The 23,748-nt window shown below is 36.4% G+C and overlaps 4 protein-coding genes across 12 annotated transcripts; 2 read left to right on the forward strand and 2 right to left on the reverse strand.

Annotated features, from left to right (window-relative positions):
• Positions 1 to 55: 55 nt before the first annotated feature.
• LOC125206275 lies at positions 56 to 1,291 on the reverse strand. Its single transcript, XM_048105552.1, has 3 exons — positions 1,001 to 1,291; positions 682 to 921; positions 56 to 610 (listed from the first exon to the last, which is right to left on the reverse strand). The coding sequence occupies exons 1-3, from the start codon at positions 1,289 to 1,291 to the stop codon at positions 56 to 58; spliced, it is 1,086 nt and encodes a 361-aa protein (XP_047961509.1).
• Positions 1,292 to 7,759: 6,468 nt separating this feature from the next.
• LOC125207624 (SKP1-like protein 21) lies at positions 7,760 to 13,378 on the forward strand. Of its 7 annotated transcripts, none has more exons than XM_048107041.1 (13): positions 7,763 to 8,005; positions 9,227 to 9,314; positions 9,543 to 9,764; positions 9,885 to 10,076; positions 10,186 to 10,296; positions 10,457 to 10,535; positions 10,840 to 10,976; positions 11,123 to 11,150; positions 11,220 to 11,286; positions 12,450 to 12,583; positions 12,686 to 12,751; positions 12,906 to 13,006; positions 13,108 to 13,378. In XM_048107041.1, the coding sequence occupies exons 2-12, from the start codon at positions 9,279 to 9,281 to the stop codon at positions 12,926 to 12,928; spliced, it is 1,095 nt and encodes a 364-aa protein (XP_047962998.1). In that variant the 5' UTR covers positions 7,763 to 8,005; positions 9,227 to 9,278; the 3' UTR covers positions 12,929 to 13,006; positions 13,108 to 13,378. The 7 variants fall into 7 exon arrangements, with proteins under 7 accessions (XP_047962999.1, XP_047962995.1, XP_047962993.1 ...); XM_048107037.1 differs by having other exon boundaries at positions 7,775 to 7,881; positions 7,979 to 8,005; positions 11,123 to 11,286; XM_048107042.1 differs by lacking the exon at positions 9,227 to 9,314 and having other exon boundaries at positions 7,760 to 8,005; positions 11,123 to 11,286.
• On the forward strand, positions 13,349 to 17,652 carry LOC125207625 (adrenodoxin-like protein 2, mitochondrial; the record flags this gene model as incomplete). Its single annotated transcript, XM_048107043.1, has 7 exons — positions 13,349 to 13,358; positions 16,000 to 16,064; positions 16,468 to 16,535; positions 16,719 to 16,825; positions 16,969 to 17,018; positions 17,190 to 17,272; positions 17,349 to 17,652. Coding segments are annotated over 7 exons (498 nt in total), but the record flags the coding sequence as incomplete, so codon positions are not given.
• A 149-nt stretch (positions 17,653 to 17,801) lies between these two features.
• LOC125207314 (U-box domain-containing protein 33) lies at positions 17,802 to 23,476 on the reverse strand. 3 transcript variants are annotated; one of them, XM_048106602.1, is made up of 9 exons: positions 22,919 to 23,476; positions 22,195 to 22,298; positions 21,757 to 21,878; positions 21,214 to 21,318; positions 20,592 to 20,988; positions 20,212 to 20,349; positions 19,334 to 19,864; positions 18,389 to 19,144; positions 17,802 to 18,228 (listed from the first exon to the last, which is right to left on the reverse strand). In XM_048106602.1, the coding sequence occupies exons 1-9, from the start codon at positions 23,202 to 23,204 to the stop codon at positions 18,046 to 18,048; spliced, it is 2,622 nt and encodes an 873-aa protein (XP_047962559.1). In that variant the 5' UTR covers positions 23,205 to 23,476; the 3' UTR covers positions 17,802 to 18,045. The 3 variants fall into 3 exon arrangements, with proteins under 3 accessions (XP_047962559.1, XP_047962558.1, XP_047962560.1); XM_048106601.1 differs by having other exon boundaries at positions 22,177 to 22,298; XM_048106603.1 differs by lacking the exon at positions 22,919 to 23,476 and adding an exon at positions 22,418 to 22,709 and having other exon boundaries at positions 22,177 to 22,298.
• Positions 23,477 to 23,748: the final 272 nt, after the last annotated feature.

The raw sequence follows: 23,748 nt of genomic DNA on the forward strand, positions 1-23,748 counted from the left end.
TTCGCCGCTTGTTGGACCCTCCACTACCTTCACCATTCTGCTCTCCAGACCCCTCTCATCCGGTCTCCGGCTCGTCACTCTGATGCTGTTGTGTCGGTTGATGTTGCTGACATAGCGACTCATAGAATGAGGTAAACAACTGTTTATCTCGACACATGTTGGCCAATGACATAAAATGGCCGACCTCATCGTCTTCATCTTTAGTCATATATCCCTCATTATGAAGATGACATCCGTCCAGAGCATACTCGAAAGAAGGACGGTATAAATCATCTTGGAAAAACTGTTGGGGAACTTCTCCTACAACTGTTTCAGACGCAGCTTCTGTAGGAGCTGATCCTTGCACATGGGTGTCAACTTCGGACATGAACAGTTCATCGGTAATGTCCCCAAGGATCACAAAGAATTCATCGTCAACCCTAATGTCTGCCTGTGGTTCACACCCACCGTCTATGACGGGTTGGTACACATCTTCTTCATGTACAACTGCTCTTGCACTGTCTGCATCAGGTTGGTCCACTACATTTGTCAATTCAGTAGGATGATCGTCAACTATGACACTTGGACCAATCGGTGTGGAATATTCAACACATGACGGTGCAAGTACAGCCTAGAATACACAAATGTACACAAAATCACAAACGGAGTACTAAGTCAATTATGTAAATCACAACTCATTACCTCTGGTACGTATGCATGGAAATCTCCTCCTCTAACATCTCCAACATCTCCTCCAAGTCCTGTTATTGGTTCTGGCACCGCTTCTGGTACCACATCTTCAAGTTCTGATACTGGTTCCGGCATAACATCAACTTCAGATGCTACCGCTTCAAATGATACTGCTTCCCTAACTTCCGGCATAACTTCATCCTCAGATGCTACTGCTTCAAATGGTACACCATCGATGGTACTGCTGCTTCTCTAACTGGCATATCTTCAATCTCAGATTCTACAGCTTTGGATGTTACTGATTCGGATGATAATATTTTTCAAATGCTACCTCTTCAAATGCTTTCTCCAAAATTTGACGAGCTACCTCATCATCCCTCTTCCATTGAGCATGCTTATCTTCTAAACTTTTTGTAAGATATTCCTCGAACTCAACATCCCTATCATACCAGCCAATCATCAAAGGCTTACTCTGGTGCCCTTGCACCTGATCGTCCTGTCTCCTCTTCCTTCTCTGTTGACGCTTTGGCACAATCGGTTCGCTTTGTTCAATCTCTTCAATAATGACTTGTGGGGGTTTCGACGCTCTGAATCTGAGAAGCTCTTCAGCTTCATCTTTCATTTTTTTTCAGTAAAGCCGCCGCCCGGGTTAGCTCCACAACATACATGTGAACTAGCTTTGTGGAAGTAGACGCCACTTTGAGGAAATCCATTAGATGTGGCTCCTCAATAAAGGGCATCAAAGGGCCGCCTATTAAAACCCCCTTGCAGTCATGACTGTACTTTGGATCACATTAATAGAACTCACATATCATCTTCATATCATACTACAACTTTAACACCATGCTCGAGAGGTCTATGAGCTCGAATTGGTCTATGGTACAGAAGTCGAAGAAAGTCAAATACCCCCCAACATACTTTTTTTCCTCCTTGGTAAAGAAGAATGAACCACCATGATGGAAAGCAATGGAAAATAATCCAGGATGTTCCCAAAATTAAACCCAAAATTCCCAAAATTATCGGACAAACAAAACAAAAATCAAACCAAAACAACCAAAACAAATTCACAAAAGATCAATTTTGGAGCCCTAAATCACAAAACAAAACAAAACTCAGTATATAATTCTGATGTACGAATGAACTTAAAAACATAACTTACTATATTCTTCTTCCGGGTGGAAAAAATCCAGCTCGGGATCTCGGATATCCCATGTTTCTTTATCCACATCTATAACCTTCGGTACATGTCTCGGTGGCGGGGGCGGTGGCGAGGGTTCTTTTTTACGACGAGAAGAATTCCGCGAAGAGGACGCGCCTGAGGTTCCAGTGGGCTTCCGCTTTGGCGCCATTCGCAAGAGAAGAGGGTTTGCAGAGAGTGTTTAGGCGGGTGAGGGAAAAGTGAGTGATGTTGTGAAATATTTGAATTGTGTTAAAAAAGTTAGTAAACACAAACACACTCTATATGTATATGTGGCGTATATTTGGAGGGAGGGAGGGAGGGAGGGAGGGAGGGAGAGAGAGAGAGAGAGGATATAAGAACCGGCGCTGCAACATGTCAAATCGCAACAGGATGAACAGTGACCGATGTGCAGCATGCAGGCCGCCACAACAGGATTTTGCAGATTCTGATGACTTTTGTCCAAAATGCCCTTTAAGGGCAGAATGGTCTTTTAGTCACAAAATACATGATACTTGATTATGTTTAGGGTTAGGGATTTCCGGAGATATTTTTTTTTCTGAGGGACATGCAGTGTCACAACTGGAAAGGTTAGAGACTTTTGATGTAGTTCACTTTTCAAAAATATGCAACTGGCTCGATAGAGAAAACTGACGGTTTTGCCTCAAAATTGTCGGGGTTTTATTGGTTTTCAATGGATGTTTGTAATTTCTTTTAGATTTTTTGGTTTTCTAAATCAGAATTTTATCACTAATAGTAGTAAAACCAATATCCCAATTCCAGTTAAGCACGTAAAAGACGTAAAGGTTGATGAATTAAAAAAATATACTTAATATTTTCAAGTAATTTATAAATTTGACAATTTCGATCACAATTTCTAAATAAAACAAACGAAATCAATACTATCTTGGATATTAAAATATAGGTAAATTTTAAAATTTTCCAATAGATTATAGGTACTCCATAACTAATTTAGTAATATTGTGTATTTGATGTAGTAATAAAAAGAGGACTCACGGATGCACTATATGAATGAGAATCATTTTATCACTTATAAATAATTGTGTGTGCATTTGTGTTGATAAAGGTCGTATATATTTGTTGAAATATTTAAGTTGTATTTGATCATATATTATACTACTACAAAATACAAATAATAAGCCGGCCCAATATAGGTTATAGTAAAATGACAACTAAGTTCATAAAAAAAAATGACAACACACATTAACCTGTGGTCCCGTCTCATGTGTTGTAAGCTCCAAATTCATGTGAATAATGTATATATACAAAAACAAAAAATAAAATGTCCCAATATAGCTTATAGTAAAATGACAACACCCATGATCTCATGTGTTGTATGCTCCAATTCATGTGATTAATGTATATATATAGTAATAAAGGGCATTCCTTTTATTTTTTCAAATAAAGAAATTGGGGTTTTGGTGACCACCACCGACTCTAGCACCCACCACAATAAATAGGAGTAATAACTAATAACCAACCAGTCCAGTCATAGTTGGCCATGTGGATAGAATAGCTCAAATTCTGCATTTTGTCACTGTCTTGCTTATCGAATATCCAGTTTAATTGTGTGGTGCATAGTAGTAGTACTTAGTCCTTCCTCCGTCCACGAATAAGAGTCCCGTTTTTCCATTTTGGTCCGTCCACGAATAAGAGTCCCGGTTCATAATTACCATAAATGGTAAAGAGACCCCACATTCCACTAACTCATTCCACTCACACATCATTTAAAACTAATATATACAAGTGGGACCTCTATTTCACTAACTTTCTTTTACCCACTTTTCTTAACATTTCTTAAAATCCGTGCCATTTAGAAATGGGACTCTTAATCGTGGACGGAACACTTTGACATTAATTATATTTAGGAATTAGAAATAGAAATAGAAATAGAAATAGAAATAGAATAGAATAAAAAAAATGAATAGTTTGAAAACATCTATAGTAGCGCTCGAGTTGTGTACCTCCCACACATCCTCTCACTGGTCAGTAGGGACGCTGCCAACGCGTTCGTGTGTGCAGATCGGGTCCTTTCTCACGTCTTTGTTGAGGCCTTTGGCCTGCCCCCAGCTTCGCATCACCTCTGGGTGCACATGCAGCTTGGCCTTGTTTTTGGATGTGTTATAAGTGCTCTAATTGGCTACATTGAGAAAAAAAATACTCCCTCCGTCCCACAAAGATAGTCCTATTTTGACTTGGCACGAGTTTTAAGAAATGTAATGAAAAGTGAGTTGAAAAAGTTGGTGAGATGTGAGTCATACTTTTAAAGTATTAGTTTTATAATAAAATGTGAGTAGGAATGAGTTGGTGGAATATGGGGTCCACTACCAAAAATGGTAAAAGTGAAATGGAAAATGGGACAATTTTTATGGGACGGACAGAAATGGAAAAATGGGACAATCTTTGTGGGACGGAGGGAGTAGACGTGTGTATGTGATTAGGAATGTTAATGAATTATTTGTACACCCTTTGTTCTAAAAAAAATATGAACAATTAATGTTAATGAATAATTTGTACACCCTTTGTTCAAAAAAACAAATATGAACAATTTCATCATTCGTTCAATCCCATATAAGTATGAACATCTCTTGTTTTCCTTTTTTTTTGCACAGCGTCCTATACCACACATTAATAATAATCTCACTATTGCAATTTATCTATAACGATTTCATACAATTATACCTCTAAAACTGTACATTTTATTCATTCTGAACTATATAAACAATCGTAAAGTGCGAATATTTTTTCTACCCACAATGCAAACAGCACTATATTTTTTTTTTTTGAAACCTGTGTCCAAAGATTTATTTGCATTATTTTGGAACTAAGAGTGTATTACTGTATTAGAGAGCTAAGAGGCTAATTAAAATACAAAATTATTACTTCATCTACCCTATAACTTATTATGAAGTAACTTATGAGACTACCTCCTCAAGTCATTTATACCAAACTCAAACTTATTTTTGAGTATATGTCATATCAAAAAATAATTTTACTACAATTATTATACCAAACTCAAACTCAAACTCAAACTCAAACTCAAAAAAATATTAATATTCACCTACTTTAGTACTTTATAAATCATACCTACAAACTTCTATGTAAATTACACATTAAACCCACAACATTATCGTTTATAATTTATATAAATTAAATAATGAAATAAAATTTTATTTTTATAATTGGGCCCTCTTCTTTTGGGCTCTTTTTTAGTTTTAATTTATTTGGGCTGAAGTGGGATATTAATTCCTTAGCCAATTTTAAATTTAATAGGTGGTTCTCTATAACTAATTGGGTTGATGAAAAGAATGAGATTCTAGGCCCAAAATCTGAACTAAATCATTGCACCCGGATAAATTAATTAATCACCAATTAAATTTTATTCATTAAATTTTAATTGTTGTATTTCAAGCAAGAGATTAATCTTCTGATTGATTTAAAGATAAGGCTCGAAGTTAAACCTTTAGATTTAATTAAGGAATCAACCTTTCGATTAGATTATGAAAATAAAATGTGAATTTTGAGATGATTAAATGAGAATCCCGACAAGAATAAAATAATTTCTTGATGGAATTATTCTTTGAATAATTAACCTTTGTATGACATTGAGCCATAGGAAATTAATCTCCAGGTTAGTTAAGAATTTTATGTTGGTTTCTAGAATTACAAGATACGGGGGTTAGTTAAGAATTTTATGTTGGTATCTGGAATTACAAGATATGGGGTCAACATTTTAGGTTGGTTTCTGGAATTACAAGATATGGGGTCAACAGCCATGATGGCTGTTATCATTGTTAGACCGTAACGGTCGTCGGTTACGAGACGTTACAGACAAGGACAGGGGCACGGGCTCGAGGCTCGCGGCGCACCTGTGGGCTCTACAATCCATCTTAGTCCACTAGAATTATTACATGTAATAATCATTCTTATTAAAAACACTTGATTAATAAGCTTGTTACTTTCAATGTGGGATAATTAACTCTCTTAATTAATCCCCTAGCTTCTCTCATAGCTCATTTAGTTTGCAATTTTGCACAATTTTAATCCTATTATTTCTCACTCACCGAGTATCGGATTTAAGAAAATAAATATACGACGGTCATCTACTCCGAATGTAGATCGACGCTATATCATTTAATTTCACAAAATTAAATATCTCGTTGAAATTATAATTGGTCAAAATCCATTGACCGGACATAGATTCCAACATTTTAATCCCTAATCCAAATATGGCGTGAAGTTAAAAGAAGACAATGCATAAACTAGAATGCACATCATTTAGCTTGTATTTTATTTTTAAAGGGAAGAATCACAAGAGAAAGTAACGGTGAATCGAAGGTTTATTTCCAAAAATTTCGGAAAACAAATAAGGTGAACTTTTTTATCCTACATACTAACATGGATAAAAATATAAAATATTTTGAAATGATATTTTATGAAAATCCAAAATTGTCTTCGTTGTTTATTCAAATGATGTTGTCTTGACAATAATGATTATTTTATATGATGATGCCTATCTGATTGGTTGGAACTTATGAATCGAATTTGAATCCGAGTGAGGGTGGTGTCCATACTCAGATTAGTGTACACAGGTGAACGTGGAAGGTGGTCACCTTCCACGACACAAAAATGATGTCGTGGAGACCGTGGGAAATGGCCACCTCCCCGGTTGAAGAACGTTGAAGCTGACCATGGAAGAGCACCATCTCCACGACACTTGGTGTTCAAACGTGACAAAATATAGAAAGAAATGTGTTCACCAAGTATCGTTGTATCCAGTCCTGCATGTATTTCTATACGTGCAGGTAGATCGGTGATGGTGTAGAATGGTGAGCAAAGTTTGATAATTAGCCTTGGCCTTCTATTATAAGTTAAGACTCTCGGAGGTCCATGTCTTCGTACATATGACCGTATTGATTTCCACTGCATACCAATGTCTTGGATACCGTTGCATGTTCATCTATATCCAGATAAATCTCTATTGATGAATTATATTTTCATTCAAATTCATAACTAACCAAGAGTTATTTGGTTTGTCTTGATTTCTAATTGAATATTTGGTCACAAGTCCCATTGTGTATTCCCACTCTCCTTATTTCTCACTCTAGTCGTGGTTCCTCGATTTTGCTATTCTTACCGGATTGCGATCGTGAAATATACTTTATAGTGGAAAAAAGTTAAACTAACTTGAAAATTAAACTATACTGAACATGCTTTGATAAAATTCAAACATAAACTGAAACACGTTTAAAGATATCACAATTATATAAACACATACCACAATACACATAAAAAATAACTAAAATTCAAGACTCGAAATTTGAGTATTGTTTCCACAAATGATTAACTACGAATTTCAAAATTCCAGATAAGTAAAAAATTAGACGAGTCTTTAACTATGAACGTCTTGAAATGACAAAGTGAAATACTTTCATGGAATGAAGGAATTACTTTTTTTTTGTCCTTAAAAATAAAGAATTCAGAATTGCCATATATTTTAATGTGAAATTGATAAATTATAGGAGATATAAAATTTTAAAAAATAATTATAGGATTGTTAATTGAGAATGAGGTTTATCTTATTAGAATAAAAAAATTATACATGATGAAAATGAACTAATTTTAAAAGATGGAACACAAAAGTGATAAAAATAGACTATTATTTGAGGACGGACAATGTATTACTAGTAATTAACAATAGTATAATAATAAATAAAAAATATTGTCGATTAACAAGTGTTAATATCATAATAATCTCAATAGTAGTAATAATCATAGTAGTTACTACTATATAATGCTGTATGATTTACTATAATTTTAAAATTATACTCCTACACCAATATATAAGCGTGGTGACGAAGCTGCACCTGCATTTCAATTTTCACCCTAAAACTGAACACACATCTAATCATACAAGCAGATATATCAACTCCTTTGAGTCTAATATCCATATATTTCTTCCACTTAAACACAGCTAAAATATCATCCTACAAATCTCTGCACATCTCCATTTTGTATGTAATTATTAATCAATCTCTTTCCCGACCGCCATTTCCACAATTCAAAGCTTCGGTCTCAACATCAACTGTTCTCTCTTTTTCCAATTTTCAGGTGCGGGCTGTCTACATGAATAACGAGGCAAGTTCTTCCTTGCTTTGTTTCGTTTCTCGTATTTACATTCTGCACGTTCGAATTTGATTGAGGCAGTGGCTATGATTGCTTTATTTATTTATTTTTATATATTTTTCAAACTTCAATCCATTGTTACGCTACGCCTCCTGAGATTTATTGTTTGTTCTCTGTTGTGGTTTCTTTTTTATTGCATAATGGGAGCTGAAAATTGTTGGTGGTTTGGAATTTGAATGGGGTGGGGTGATTGGGGATTAGGGCTTTCTTGGACCAACTTTTATTGATTATTGGTTGGTTGTATTATTTCTTGAATATTGATACAGAATAATACGAAGTCGTTTGTTCTCAGCAAGAGTCTAGTCTTCATCTCTTATTCTTATATTTTTGGGGTTAATTCTGGTGGGCTTGGCTTTCTCGGACCAGCATTTATTGATTCTCCGTTGGCTGTGATATTGATATAGATGTACTAGTTTATTCTCAGTAAGAATTGAGTCTTCATATTATTGTGTTTGGGACTTTAAATTGTTGTGGTGGGCTTTTATTTTGGTTTTAAGCGGTGCAGTTTGATTAAGGTGTAGTCTTTTAGTAAGACAGTCATGCTGCCCAGCGTTTTGTTAAATATTGGAAGAGTGTATTGGTGCTGGACAGATGTAATGAAACAAGACGGAGACTTTGGAAATGGGGACTAGTGATAATATGAATTGGGGAATTAGATGTATCATAATACGAGCTTCACCATAACTGCTTACTGTCTCATTTTTTATGCTTTGTGAGAATTTTATCCAACTCTGAATGTTTTAGCTTCTGGAACTCAGAAGTCTTTATTTTTAATCTGATCGGTGGTCTCAGGACTTAGGATCATGGTATATGTCTGTGTAGTAAATTGAGAAGAAGTATTTCATATTCGTACTATGGATGTCAAAATTACTAACTTTAAAGTACTACGTGGGGGATCACATTGTTTGAGACACCCACTTATCATAAATTTATAGCATAGTGGATACTTCACTTTGGATATGTTTAATTAACTTATAGGTCAAGTTTGCGTGAATAGCTATTTCAATCCTGAATATTAGGTCACATTAAGACAATATTTTTGCCGTCAGACAATATATTCTTTGTCTGCAAAATCTCTGTTTAGGCTTCCAAAATCGATACAGGAGTGCATACTATCATTCTCTGTGGTTGAAGTAAGGACGTTGTCATAACTCTTTGCATTCTTTCCTGCAGGTAATATACCTCTGAAGGTTCTTCACTTCCTATTATCGTAGTTTTGAGTGAAATGACAGAAGCTGATAGTGAAATTATAAAACCAGAGGTGTGCTTGTTGTTTTTGCACCTACGGCATCTCAACTATCCTATTTGTGTATATCTATTCATTACCTTATCATATTTTACTCTTTCCGTATTATCTACCATATGCTTTGTAATAGTCCTGCATATCCATTTAACTTACTGACATACCTGATCACGGTCATATGATATTGATTTTCATTGGCTCTTTAATTAATGCTGATTGAGATTAGTTTCATGGTGGACATTACAGATGCTAAAGGCGTATGTGTGGCTTCAAACTTCTGATGGTTCGATACAGCAAGTAGAGCAAGAAGTGGCCATGTATTGCCCATTTATATCTCAAGAAATACATGCTGGCATGGGATCTTCCAAGAATTATCCCATCTCTCTTCCTTCACGTGTCAATCCTTCCATGCTGAGCTTGATACTTGATTACTGCCGATTCCATCAAGTGCCAGGACATTCCAACAAGGTTGTATTCCTGAACTTGTTTTTCCCTGTGGCCTGTTCACTTTTAGTGAATACTTAGTGATACAAGTTATCTGAAGATATGGAAAAATAAGTTTTTGGTTTTTGTTATACCTCAATGCAGGAGAGGAAGTCATTCGATGAGAAGTTTGTTCGAATGGATACTAAAAGGCTTTGTGAACTGACATCTGCTGCTGACAGCCTACAGCTGAAGTCACTGGTTGATCTCACTAGTCGGGCTCTTGCACGGGTAATTGAAGGGAAGACTCCAGAAGAGATCCGAGAGATATTTCATCTCCCTGATGATCTTACAGAGGTGTTCTGTCATTGCCAGCAATGTACATGCTTAATGTCCTTTTCATTATTGGGAGAATCCTGTTATTCTTATCTACCTTTTCTTATATGTTCTTTCCCCATCAATACAGGAGGAAAAGTTGGAACCTATCAAAAATACCATGGATGATCCGAGGATTCGGCTATTGAATAGATTGTATGCTAGGAAGAGGAAAGAATTAAAAGAAAGAGAGAGGTTGAAGGTGATCACGTCATTGTTTTTACAGTCATGTAATCTCACCACTATTACTTTTAAGTTTGTGCACCATTGTATAGAGATGTTCAGCTTCGATAAACTGCTTGAAAGTGGTATTCAGTATGTGATACTTGAGACTGAGACAGTGGCTTTAATGTGTTCTTTAGAATGTTGGGATCGAAGATGAGCGTGGGGATGAGCGTTCAGTCGATGACTTGTTATCATTTATTAATGGAGGTGGTGAAGGTATTAATTGTTAATTCACTTTTTGAAAACAATTAATTCGAAGTAGATCTTTAGTTTTGTAAGAAGATTTTTGTGTGTAACTACCCTCAAATTATAATCGTTACCTGCATAATCACTGAGAATGGTAATTTTCTCAATGATAATTAGGGTGGGTTGTAACTAGTGTTCCTAGCATTTATGTCTTGCTTGTAGCTCCTCAAGTTATGAAGAAGTACAAATGAACTCCACATACTGTTGCACCCGCCCTTCTATCCCTTATTTATCATTTTAGGGTAGGAATATAATATGTACGTTTTTCTTGCAGATTTTAAGGGGACCAAAACTTCTAAGAATAAAAAGAAGAGCCGTAAAAGGAAAGATCTCAAGAACACTTCTTCAAACTGCACGAGTACTTCAAACAATACCTCTTCTTTAAGCAATGATGTAGATGTGAACAAGAAGGTGGGAGTCCTTGCAAATATTTTGCTTATGGATTCATACTGCTTATTGATAGACTGTGTACTTTTAGCTGACTGAGGACAATGGCTGGTGGTATCAATGCCTCATTTTTCTAACTTGTTTTAGCTGACTTTCCTTATGTGATGCAGGAAACAAATGAGCTTCATTCCGAGTCTGGTAATCCTTCATTGCATAACAAGCTTTTTAATGATGTTTGTAATGTAACTAAGTTGCTCGACATTGAAGATGATGGATTAGCAGCTGAAGATGAGTTTGATGGGATTGATCCTTTATTAAAAGAAAAACTTGATAGGTATGTTTATTGCCTTCGGTGCTTTTGATTGGTCACACTCTTAATAAGTTGGAAGAATGATATGATTGGTGTTAAAGTACTTTGCCTTCTTCTTGTTCCTTCATCAGAAGTATCCCCTCCTTTCCATAATAGATGTCACACTTGTCACTTCACTTGGATGATGACACAAGATTTTAGGAGATGTTATTTTGTAAGTTAAGTGGTGGAAGAGAATATATTTTTATATATTGATGTGAGAGAGAATTTTTTCTAAAAAAGAAAAAGTGACATCTTTTGTGGGACAAACTAAAAAGGAAAGTGTGACAAACATCTTATGCTAAGCTGGCCCACACTTCAAATCTAGAAATAAATTATCATACTTAGTTAGTTATAGGCTCTAGCAAGGAGAAAGTGAACTTGTTGCAATGTATTCCACCCATACTCTTAACACATGATTGATAACTTTTTTGCTGGTGTTATTTAAAGCATAAGTGTCACACACATGTATGGCCATTAGGTTAACAAATTCTTTTAATAAAATATTTGATCCTTCTTTCATGCCTCTGTGTCGTGGCATAGTGACAACAAGCACTATTAAGCAGTTTCTAAGACATGCTCTCCTGTCCTCATGTTCTTATTCACTTAACCTTTGCAATTATCATGTTTATTCAATCGGCAACATACCTGCCTTGATGCTATCACTTGTTTCAAATTAAAAGCAAGGAGTTTTTCTATCACATCTTGGATGCATTTGCCAACTTTTTCTAATATTGTTGCCACAGACCTTCATTAATGAACTAGGAATTCCATTTTTGGGCTTGTGTGTATCTATCGTTAAATTAAGCTTCTGTTAAGATGCCAATAATATTAATTGGACGTGTAATTATGCATTTTGAGTCACAATTCATCACTGAATTTGTATCATGTGCTAAGCTAAAATGGGTTTCTTTTGTGGAATGCCAAAATAAATTTCAAATTATTCTATTTGATTAATATTTGTTGTCTCTCGGAGAATTTCAAATTGTTTGCTAGCTCTTTTTACTTATATAACTTTTTCAAATGCTGCTTACCAACATGTCACTTGTTCTGTTGACTGCTGCAAATAATGTAAGGGGCTAATATAAATTATGGCTGCCTATACATTCCATACTTAAATGAATGTTCTGTTATATTTGACTGATCAGGGAAGTACAAGACTTTGCGAGAAGGTTAAATTCAGATTGGCCAGAAATAATGCAAGATATTCTTTCTCGGAGTCAGGAGAGAAGACCATTACCATTATCAGTTAATAAAAATGGTTCCTTGAGGAGATATACAAGTAGGTTCTCTTTCTTGTTATTTACATTTTAGAATGAATAACTTGCATTTTTATTATTGGTTAGGGATTTTTCATTAGTTGCATTGCATGTACTTGTAGCAGGAATCTGTGGCAATAAAATCTTGCACGTCAAGCAAAATATAGCCGCTTATATGATTTGTATCTCTTGTTCGTCCCTTTTCTCTTGTCTTTTGCTCTTCTTTTACGCACTTGTAACTGAAAACTACATGAGCTTCATATGTAGAAACATCACCTAGAACTCTCCTTGGCGCAAGAATGCATGAATGGAAAGACCTCACTTTTGTTTCATTCCCTTCCCCAGGCTCAGATCAGCCCCACAAATGATACCCCGGAAACACCTTTGAACTTCAAAGTGGACAACTGACCAGATAAGAGAAAATGGTTGGCACGCGACAGACACAGGTTGGTTTTGGCGATCGAGCTTTGACATCAGAATGGGATTGACATTCAAGTTCATTGGGAAATTTTTTGACATCGTTTGACATTTGAGTTGACCTTGACAGCAAACAATAAGGGAAAGGACGCGCTTTCAAGATGCCGATACCAGCCAATTTTGATTCTCACCATCTTATTTCTTGGTTTCTTCCCTTTTCTTCATTTTCTAGTTGACCTACTACTGACTGTTGGTTGTCATAATTTTATCTCTTGTTGTATAAATCATTTTGGATAAGAGATCATAATGCTGGGAAGTCAACAGCCAACTGAGTTGAAGTGTTGTAAATGCAGGTTTGATGGTTTCTTTAATTATTGAAAGGTAAATCCTTTTTGGATTCATGGGTTTAGTTTTGCCAATATTTCAGACTTCCATTAATGCATTTTGGCTCGTTTGGTATCCGAACATGATATAGCAAGATATGTAAATTATGATAAGAAACATATGTGTCAAAACATGTAGGGCTCGTTAGAGTGTCTACAATAGACTGGTACAACTAAGATTTTGCCCAAGGCACAGCTACAATAGTTCTTCCTCAGCCACAAAAATTTGTCAGCCCAATAGTGGTCACAACCACAAATCATATTATTTTATCATGTTGGTATATTTTAATTGGATTGGAACAAATTTAATTGGACAAAAATAAATAGAATGGAATGAAAAAAATGATTTGGGACTAGATTATTTATAGATAAAGATTTAAAAAAAATAAAAAAATAAAAAATCAGAGGAGCCGCCGGCACGGTGCCTATAGCGGCTCTTCTATTGTGGTCACTCTTACACGTAAAACGACACAATTGCTCATTTGCTTTTATTTTGTTGTGTGGGTATGATTATGTTTTTAAAAGATTGGTGACGTAATTGTAGATTAAGTGGGTTAATTTAATAAATTATATGGAGTATTAATTATTTCATGTCATTACTGTTAATTAGATCAACTAACATAGAAAACAATTAAACTCAATATGAGATCAAGAGTAACAATGAATCAACAGCTCCAGTTAAGAACGCGAACGAGAATAAGACTTTTACCAACAGATAAATCAACAACGACAGAGAATCAGAGAGCAAGTGAAGATAAATCAACAACACCTTTAACTGAGAATGAGAACAACAAAGAGACTAGAGGCCAATTGATATTAACACTGCCTCATCCAAGAAGAAAAAATGCGCTCGAAACAATTTCAACATAGAACACCAAAAGAACAAACACAAATTTTACATGTTTTGTGTCTTTAGTTGGTTGTTGAACAAGTTTAAACGTAAAAGACATCATTTGGAGTCGGAAACGCGAGAATTAACAATAATGAGTGGTCCGCTGAGTTGGCACGAAGCAAACCCAGCGGTCTGTGGGAAGTGTTATCCGAGAACATGGAGTTTCCATCAATCCGCTGGATTGGTTTCGACCAACTCAGCGGCTCGCTGGACACACTGATCAATGACATGGACAAACAAGCGGCTCACTCACTTCGCATGCATCCAACGATCAGCTGGAATTGTTCAAAGAGTCCACAACAATCTCTGTTAATTATGGAGCCTAAAATATTTCCTACTTTAGGATTTGTTTCCATATTTCCTTATGAGAGATTTACTCTTCCTTATGAAATATATTTCCTAGTGTGACTAGACTTAAGGCTCTCTATTGTGCTTATAAATAGATGTGCTCTCTCTTGTAAAATCATCTTGAAATTATATAGTGAAATTCCTGGTTCGGCATCGCCCCTTAACATAGATACACATTATATAGAAATTGGGTAAACAATCCTTGTGTTCATTCTCTTTTATATTTGTTTTTTATTTCCTAACAATCTCCACGAGCTGCTGAGTGACCGCTAATTTGGTCCAAAAAGCACAATTTTTTGCTAGTTCATTAGACTTTTGAAGCCAGATCTTTTCCCAACTATAAATATAAGTATAAATTTGGGGCTCGGTTTTGGGAGATCATATATCACAATCACATCCAAACACCATTCTGAGAGCTATGGGGATTTATCAAGCAAAATAAGATAATGATTCAACTTAAACTAAAATCGAAATTATTCTCTACAAAGTGTTTTTCTAGATTACTTTATGTTGAACATGTTTTCTCTTATAATATTTGTAGCCTATTTGTGTATGAGTAACTATCTATATATTTGTAGCCTATTTGTGTATGAGTAACTATCTATATATTTGTAGCCTATTTGTGTATGAGTAACTATCTATTTAGAATTTTAGGGTATAAAGTATAATGTTTACTTGATTATCTTATCGCATAGTATTAGATTCCCTATTTTCTACTCCAATAACTCATGTTTCTAATGTATAACTAGGAATTATTAATACTTGTTGAAGTTGTTATAGATCATCAATACATGAATGGGGTGCCCGATGACATTATTAGACACTTTTTAATGATGCATATACTTTGAACTAAATTAGAAAAAGAAAAGAAATCTCATTAACTTCAATCTGTGTTCACTCCTAGACATATGGTAATGTCAATAACTTCAATCTTTGTTTTTGAATTGGTTGTTATTCTTCCTCTTTTATTTGCTTATTCGTGAGGGATGAGTTTAGGAGATTTTAGCATAATATGGACTGGCTTAATGGGAGTTTGAATGTAGCTGGCTTAGATGGGAGAACTTAATTGGATTGTGTCGATAGAGTCTCTTAGGGAGTTTCATACTTTCCCTGGACAACCAGTTGCACAGTCTGTGTCTCTGTGTCCAGCCATCAATTTCTATAAATGTGCTTTTTTACCTTACAAGGAGATATTATCTTGCGTATCCTTTTTTGAACCACATCTGATTTCACCACTGAAGTTGTCTGCATGTAGTTGGATTGTGGATGTTCTATACACATGAAGATCTTATAGTTTGTCTATTGAGATGTATAACTCAAAAAATTAATGTTGCTCGTGAATTTGAACTTGAACCTCATTTGCTTTGACAAGGATTTGATTAATTTTGTTGCTTTGCAGCTCCTACTCTAACAGCAAGGACTTTATACTTCCCCAAGGCTCATAATCAGTATTTAGGTTCCCTGGTTGGTACATTTTACATCTTACCTTTGCCATGAACTTGACTGCTTGAACTCCTCTCTTTTGCCACTTACTGGACATGTTTTAGTTAAGTCAGGTGGCTGGACAATTAGTGATGTTTAGCTACAAACAAGGACTGCCATAGTTTTACAGTTACTGTATCTTAGATCAGAGCATAAACCAGTAGTATTTAAAAGATTGAAACTCACTATTCAACTCTAGAATATCTAGAACCGAATTAGAGTATTCGTCAAGATTTTTTTTTGAAGAGTTAAATGCAACAGTATGTTGTCGCCTTCAACTGAGAAAACTTGTCATGCTTCCTTTCTTCAGATGTATGGATTTCACTGTTTGATCTGTCCATGCTATTAAACCTAATACCGGTCCTCTTTCTATCTATGTATTCAGATAAACAAATTATTTTTCAGTACAGCAGCTCAAGCAAACTCAGAGCACAGAAATGAAGAAAAGGAAAAGTGAGTCTTTGGCACCTAATATCATTCCCCAATTTTTTCGTTCCGATCAGTTGTTCCCTGAAGTCCTTGTCTTATTTTCCTGACATTAATTGGTACATGATTAGTTGAGCAGCCATATGATGTTTGAAGGATGTGTTAATTTTAATGCATTGCACTCCCATGCTCTCATTTTCGAGTTTACAGAATAAATGTGATATTTTGCAACAAAGATGGAGAAGAGATGCATATACAGGTCCCAGTTGGAATGTCAATGCTAGAAGCTGCACATGAGAACAACATAGAGCTTGAAGGTAAATTTTGTTTCAAAGCTAAATCTCATTTTCATAAAGACAGTAGTGACGATTCCTCAAGATATCAATTCATGATTTGTTCTGCGATCCCATGAGCAAAATCGAGTGAACTATCTAATTCATGCGAATTCAATTCATTACAGGAGCATGTGAAGGATCTCTTGCTTGTTCCACCTGTCATGTGATCATGATGGTGAGTACATTATGAACCGATATTCGTCTTTCTTTATGACAGCCAACCCTCTTCATCACCTATGTTTCTTGGTGAAATACGTCATGCCGCCCCTGTCTTTATTTTTTCACTGGGAAGCAGACGTGGAACATTCATATTAACCCAACTCTATTATTGTCATGTGTTTGGCAGGACGTGGACCAGTATAACAAATTATCTGAGCCAACCGATGAGGAGAATGACATGTTAGATCTGGCATTTGGCCTATCCGAAACGTAAGTCTCTAGTCTTGCTTGACACACTGACATTTTGTCTGTGTACCTATCTTATATCCAATTATATTTCCCACAGATCTCGTCTAGGTTGTCAAATTATCGCCAAACCCGAACTTGATGGACTTCGTTTAGCCATACCTGCAGCTACACGGAACTTTGCAGTCGATGGATTTAAGCCAAAACCTCATTAAATACATATTCTTGCGGATAGAAGATGAGAATAAGTCGCTTCCGTAGACTGGCCGTGGCTGATTATCTCAAACTGTTTCAACATTCGATGTTTTGTTGCCTTTCTGTATTTTGTATCGACGGAGAAGGCTGTGCTTCTGAGTAACTACGGGTGTAATCAGTGCTATGGTGAAGTAAACGGGATTTCTCATTTTGCGTTGGAAAGCGCATAGTCACTTCTTAGTTTTAGTTCTTACTTTCTTTAGATAAATGTAATATTAAAATTTATTTGTTTATTGAAATTTCAACAATGATCTACTAATCAGACAGCATAGAACGGAAAAAATCTGCTAAATCTGTCTGCAACAAATGCAAATATTTTATTGAAGAATCAAGAGCTTAAAATAAATCCGAGTACAAAACATTGTTTAAACTGCTATACAAAGTTATAAACAGGTGCCACTAATACGATACAAAGAGAAGCACAAACTGAAATCCAAAGAGCAAATCAGGTGTAGTAAACTACTGTACGACAAATGTATGTGTGTGTGTGTAATAAGCCTATAAACAGGTGCTGCTAATATGACAATGTACAGAGAGTGGCTTCAAGATTGGTGCAGCCACTCTTGTATTGCAGAACGGAGAGTGTGGTTAGGCACCAGATCGGTGTTTGGAAGCTTAAGGTTAGTCATGGGTGATGTATCATGCCCACTCTCCAGCCATCCCTTTAACGCTTCCGATTCATACGTAAACCCATCGGCTGCAACCACAGGATCTTGCATGATTTCCTGCACATAGCAATGGTGAAGTTAGGAGAAGAAATGCTAAGGTTTTACACTCAGTTGTGAAGTTATGGTAAGAAAGATCGGGTTGGTTTCGAGATTCTTGGAAAAATCTATGATCAATGCTGTCTAAAAGCATGTGTATATGTAAGCAATATATACAGACCTGAAAGATAGGACAGATGAAGTATGCAGGAATCTGGCTCTGCTCTTCAGAGTTAAGGATGGACGAACCCCCGCAGAATCTTTTCATTGGTTCGAGCACCCTCCACACCTCAGAATCAAGTTCTGGTCGAGAGCCACGGTTCTTGTCAGCACAGCTGAGGGCGAGGTGAGCTAACTGTTTTGCTTGCACGAATGGCCAATCGCCAGCTGTTGGGTCGAGTAGATCTTTCAAGTTACCGTTATCTAATGCATATTGAACTTCCTTGGTTATCCCCAGTGCAGGTCTTCCTGTTAACAACCGCAATAATATAATTCCAAAGGAATACACGTCAGACTTTGAAGTGAGCTCTCCTGTTGCGAGGAATTCCGGATCCATGTACAGAAGTGTCCCCTTTGGTTCTGTCCTCCAACATAGCGTCGTGTTTTCTGATAACTCTTCATGAGGGAGCTTGCGGCATATTCCGAAATCGCTAAGCTTGGAAACAAAGTTTCCATCAAGCAGTACATTGGCAGGCTTCAGATCGCCATGGACAATTCCCTCAGGGCGGCAAGAATGCAAAAAGATTAGAGAAGAGCATAGCTCTGCTGCTATACGGATTCTAGTTTTCCATGGCAATGGCGGTGTATTGTTTCTACAAGCGAGGCGATCTTCAAGACTTCCATTGGATAGGTACTCATAAACGAGGGCCCAAGCTTCCGGGCAAGCTCCTACCAAGGTGATTATGTTTGGATGCCTCAGCTTACTCAGGATATTTACCTGAAACAAGAGGTGTCATGAGTCAATTTAAAATTAAAATTGTGTTCACCAAACATTAACTGCGGCATTTGGTAGGCCGAGGGTGTGGGATCAGGGCAATGCGCACGCATAACTAACAACCAACCAACAAGACCTACAAATTAAGTGCAACAACTTATCATATGAATGAGCAGAGATCTAACAACTTACCTCCTGCTGAAATTCAAAAGGTCCTTGCGAGCTATTTGGATGCAACATTTTTATAGCGACTTGAGTATGTCGAAGGTCCCCTCGATATATACTCCCATAACCCCCTTCACCGATCTTCAAGGTTTGGCTAAAGTGTGCTGTTGCCTCTTCAATTTCGAAGAAAGAGAACTCGGAAAAGAACTGAGACACAGATGAACTTGATGCTTCCTCGGCTTGTCTTTTCCTCAGATCCTCCGCCGCCTTGAGGACACTATCTCTCTCAACCTGTAATTCATCTCTTTCCTTTTTGTACCTCTGCAAAAGTTCAACAGCTGCATACATTTTTTGTTCCAGCTGCTCCACCATCTTATCGGAATCCGCAATTTGATGCTCTAGGGAAAGCTTCTGTTCCTCGGCAACTCTGAGTGCTTCCGTGACCTCACGGAGTTGCCATTTCATATTATCAGCTTCTTGTCTAGCTCTTGATAGTGCTTCTTCGATTTCTCTTCTGTGTCTTTGCTCCTCGGCATGCATTGCGTTAGATTCTTTGGCCTAGAATATAAATTCGACATGTATTAGCCTCTCTCAAGTCATTACTGATGAGGGCTTTGCTTAAAAGATTGGCAACCCTGAAAATCAGTTGGGAGGATAACACAGCGCCAAAACTAAAACTGCAATTTTTTTCCTCAATTTTAACAGCTCAAGCAAACTGATAAAAAAGTATTTGCATTTTATAAAAACATGACAATAATAATAATTTCTCCAACAAAAATTGGCTGAGATGGAGACCCAGTGCATTTAAAATGTGAATAAGCAACATAATACTCGTCTCTGTACAAAATTGATCCTTCTAATTCTGAACAAGAAACCAGAGGATAGGAGTGGCGCTCAAGACTTACTCGGCGAAAAGCATCAATGGCATCTTTTTCAGCTTTCTTACGCTTGAGTGATTCCTCATAAGCTTCTTTCCGGGAACTTTGTGCTTCCTCTACAAATTGCTCAAGCCTAGTATAAAGTTCATCATCCATATTGCCATCCTGATCAAGTTCATAAACTAGTTAGAAAAACATCCAAATAGCTTCTGCTAAGAAGTATTTGCAAGTTCACCACACTATGGGAACCTTCCCAGACATCCACAATTACCTTATTGCATACAATTGAGGATTGTAATATATATTCATGGAAGAGCAATGTAAACTGTGTTCAATTTGTTAGGCATGTAGAGTTGCCAATGCTGCTTATATAAGACAGTTCTATTAAACTTCGGTGAAATACTTACTATAGCACTGGATGTCACTGAAGCTGAACGATACTCCCCATGGATGTGAGTGCTTGAAAGGTGGCTTAAAATCGAATCATCAATTATTTCACTAGACGAACATGTAGAAAAGCGTGAACCTACTGAAGGAGTTCTCCTTGATTGGTTGTCCCAGTCAGAGTTACGTTCTTCATTCAAATTGCTATGAGGAGAACCTCTTCCCGGGCCGCTAAAGTGCATACCATTATTTTCAGACATGAACCTACGGTGATTAGTTGCTGAACTTTGAAGCTCCATTTGACCCCTTTCCCCTTCAGCAAGTGAGCGTGATCTCCAGGTCTGCACAGCTTCAGAATTCGGACTTGCTTGAACTGGTGGAGAGTCTACCTCTATGTTAATTCCATCTACTTTACTTTCCCTAGATAGAAATGAATCATAGAACTAGTCAGCAGATCGAAGAAAACAGACCTAGACTTGTCATGCTGCGAATGAATCTTGAGTACAAAATCAGATAAAGAACTTGATTGTCAACCACAAATGATCGGGTTTACATTCTCTATTTAGTTCAAAAGTCAACACATGGTTTCTATACTAGGAAACAGGAATTGCAGGAGCCTCGAATAATACAACACTATTTACATACCTTGTATAAATGCGGTTTCCTTTGCATATGAACCAAATCTGGCAGAAAGCAGGTGCTTCCAAGCGCACATGGATTGCTTTCTTAGACTTGGGCTCCTTCATTTTCCTGAAAAGTATACATTATAAAGTTATACAATCACGACAAAAAAAATGACAAACAAAGTCAAGACAGAAGGTCAAGAAATTATGAAGTCAATGGAAGATACATCACAAGCTGCCACCACCTTGCAAATAATGAGGCAGCCTAGCAAATGGCAAATATTCACTAGTAATATGATTAGGAATTGATTAAGTAGGCTAGAAAATAATTAGGAAGATACATCAAAAGCTGCCATCTCCCCAGTATACTGTGTAGCATTGTAAAACTGATTCCGATTTTCTGGGAACCAAGTCCATTTGTCCAGAAGATTGACCATATAAACTATGCAGAGACATCTCCAAGATTGTGAATTATTAACCTTAATGACTAATGTGTACATGATCTACACTGTTCAATAAAATTCCTGATTTTTTTATTGTATAGAACAAACATGTCGCATTATACCTCGAATAAGATTTATCAGCTGCTGCTCCCATGACAAGCCATTTTATCTCATGTTCGTATATGAGCTGGACTATGCCTTGCTCAATAGAGTCCATTTCTTTGCACAATTTCTCAGCTCTCACCTAAATAAGCAAAAGAAATCAGAACTAAGAAGAAGTGTGCGGATGGCATTATCTCCAGATGCAGGTCAAATGCAAGACCAAATTTCAGTAAATAATACTCCATATCAATATAGTAAGAGCACAAGGCAGCTATGTCTATCCTAGGTAATACTATGATACAGCATTGATAATCACATGCTAAATTCCACGCCAGTTGTCGTTTTAGTTATATTTTCAAGTTGTAAGGACAAAACTGGATTTCTAGAATGAAATTTTCAGGAGAGAAAAACTTTAATAAAGCAAAAGGACCAGTTCATACCCCTGATCGTTCACATACTCGGATATACTTGTCAATAATCTTAACCATATCTTGTCTTTCATTTTCATGATACGCGTTTACTTGATTTTCTTGCAACCTACCAATTGCAACCTTAGTACCCACTGCAAACCAATAAGCAAAAAACATAAGTCAGCAATTCATACTTATGACCTTTCTAAAACAAACAAAACCATATGTAAAGATTCAACTATATTATTGAGACGAGCCAAATGATTAGGACCTCAACTGGCGTTTTCTCAAAACTTAGTTGAATTGCATTGTTTTGTTTCTGGGTGACATGGGCCCTTCAAAATAACATGTAATCCAAATGCAAACTAGATCATAAGTTCATAACAATGACACAGAAGACAATATAATAAGGTGATAATATCTAACCACAATTAGATCTGTTTGATCATTACAGAATTATAACTATGACATGATGATATTTGCTAGAGTGAAAATAGGCATAAAAAACAAGAAAAAGAAATCCAACAAAGAGATGGACATTGGTTTACCAGGAAAAAAAAAAAAAAAAGAAACAAGAACAACCCCAAACACCGAACCTGTGTGAATTTCACAAACTACATACCAATAGATAACATATAATCATCATACAATCAAAAATACCAAAACAACTAAGAAAAGACCAATCTCTAAATCAAGAAAACGAGTACACAGTGCATCTAGAAAAAGAATTATCCCCTCAAAAAAAGGAATTTTGCAAGAAATGAATACTAACACACTGGTATTTTCTGAGCAGGTTGATGAATATGAAGAACACAAATCTTCATCCCTCTAGAATTATGCAAGGCCCACATCAGCGTCTTCTCACTCTCCTTCACATCTTTCCCCAAAGCCACGTACATCATCTCCTCCCTAAGAGCCGGAGACGGCGTGGTTACGGGCTCCAATTCTTGCACAATTTCCGACTCACCCCTCATACTGCCTCTCAAACTCAATCGAGCCAAATCGATCTCCCGGTACCGAATTATGTTAACGGCCCCCGGAATTTCCATCACAGCCATCACAAAATCTTAAATGTTTCCATTGAAAAATAATGCATTTAACATGGATGATGAAATGCCTGAACGGAAAGGGACTTTTAGTGGGTCGGATTTTAGCTTGCAGAAATGGCGGCTGTTGAAATGAAAGGGGTTACTTGTCCGGAATCATTGGCTGTATACTAGTATAAAAACAGTTGAAGATGATGGTTACATTTTATCTATAAACAAGTTGATGAAATTGTTGGGAAATTACGAAGGTTTTTTGTCTTGGTGAAGTGGATTTGCAGAGCAAGTCAAGCTGAATCCACTTTATTAATCTCTCTTCATAATTAATCAAAAATATTAATTGATTAAAGTTCGCGATCGTTTTATAATTTAATATTAATTCATAACTTTCTTTACAGAATAGACTTCAAAATAGTTATGAAAGTTTTAGTATTGAAATGATAGTATCTGTCCGTCATAATACGTGACGTATTAATGGTTTTTGATTTGTAATTTATGACATTCATAATTCATTGTGTGAACGATCACGCAAATTTAAATAAAAATTTATACTAATACA

The sequence above is a fragment of the Salvia hispanica genome, chromosome 2 (assembly GCF_023119035.1).
Source record: "Salvia hispanica cultivar TCC Black 2014 chromosome 2, UniMelb_Shisp_WGS_1.0, whole genome shotgun sequence".
NCBI lineage: Eukaryota > Viridiplantae > Streptophyta > Magnoliopsida > Lamiales > Lamiaceae > Salvia > Salvia hispanica.

Coding starts and splice junctions, on each gene's coding strand:
- LOC125207314 (XM_048106601.1), bottom strand. CDS start 23,204: ATGGCTGTGATGGAAATTCCGGGGGCCGTTAACATAATTCGGTACCGG. Junction 20,350..20,591: donor CAGTGACATCCAGTGCTATA/GTAAGTATTTCA, acceptor GAACTTGATCAG/GATGGCAATATGGATGATGA. Junction 18,229..18,388: donor TCATCTGTCCTATCTTTCAG/GTCTGTATATAT, acceptor TGCTATGTGCAG/GAAATCATGCAAGATCCTGT.
- LOC125206275 (XM_048105552.1), bottom strand. CDS start 1,291: ATGAAAGATGAAGCTGAAGAGCTTCTCAGATTCAGAGCGTCGAAACCC. Junction 922..1,000: donor TGGAGAAAGCATTTGAAGAG/GTAGCATTTGAA, acceptor TATGCCAGTTAG/AGAAGCAGCAGTACCATCGA. Junction 611..681: donor TCCATGCATACGTACCAGAG/GTAATGAGTTGT, acceptor TGTGTATTCTAG/GCTGTACTTGCACCGTCATG.
- LOC125207624 (XM_048107036.1), top strand. CDS start 9,279: ATGACAGAAGCTGATAGTGAAATTATAAAACCAGAG. Junction 9,315..9,542: donor GTGAAATTATAAAACCAGAG/GTGTGCTTGTTG, acceptor TGGACATTACAG/ATGCTAAAGGCGTATGTGTG. Junction 10,977..11,122: donor ATGTAGATGTGAACAAGAAG/GTGGGAGTCCTT, acceptor TATGTGATGCAG/GAAACAAATGAGCTTCATTC.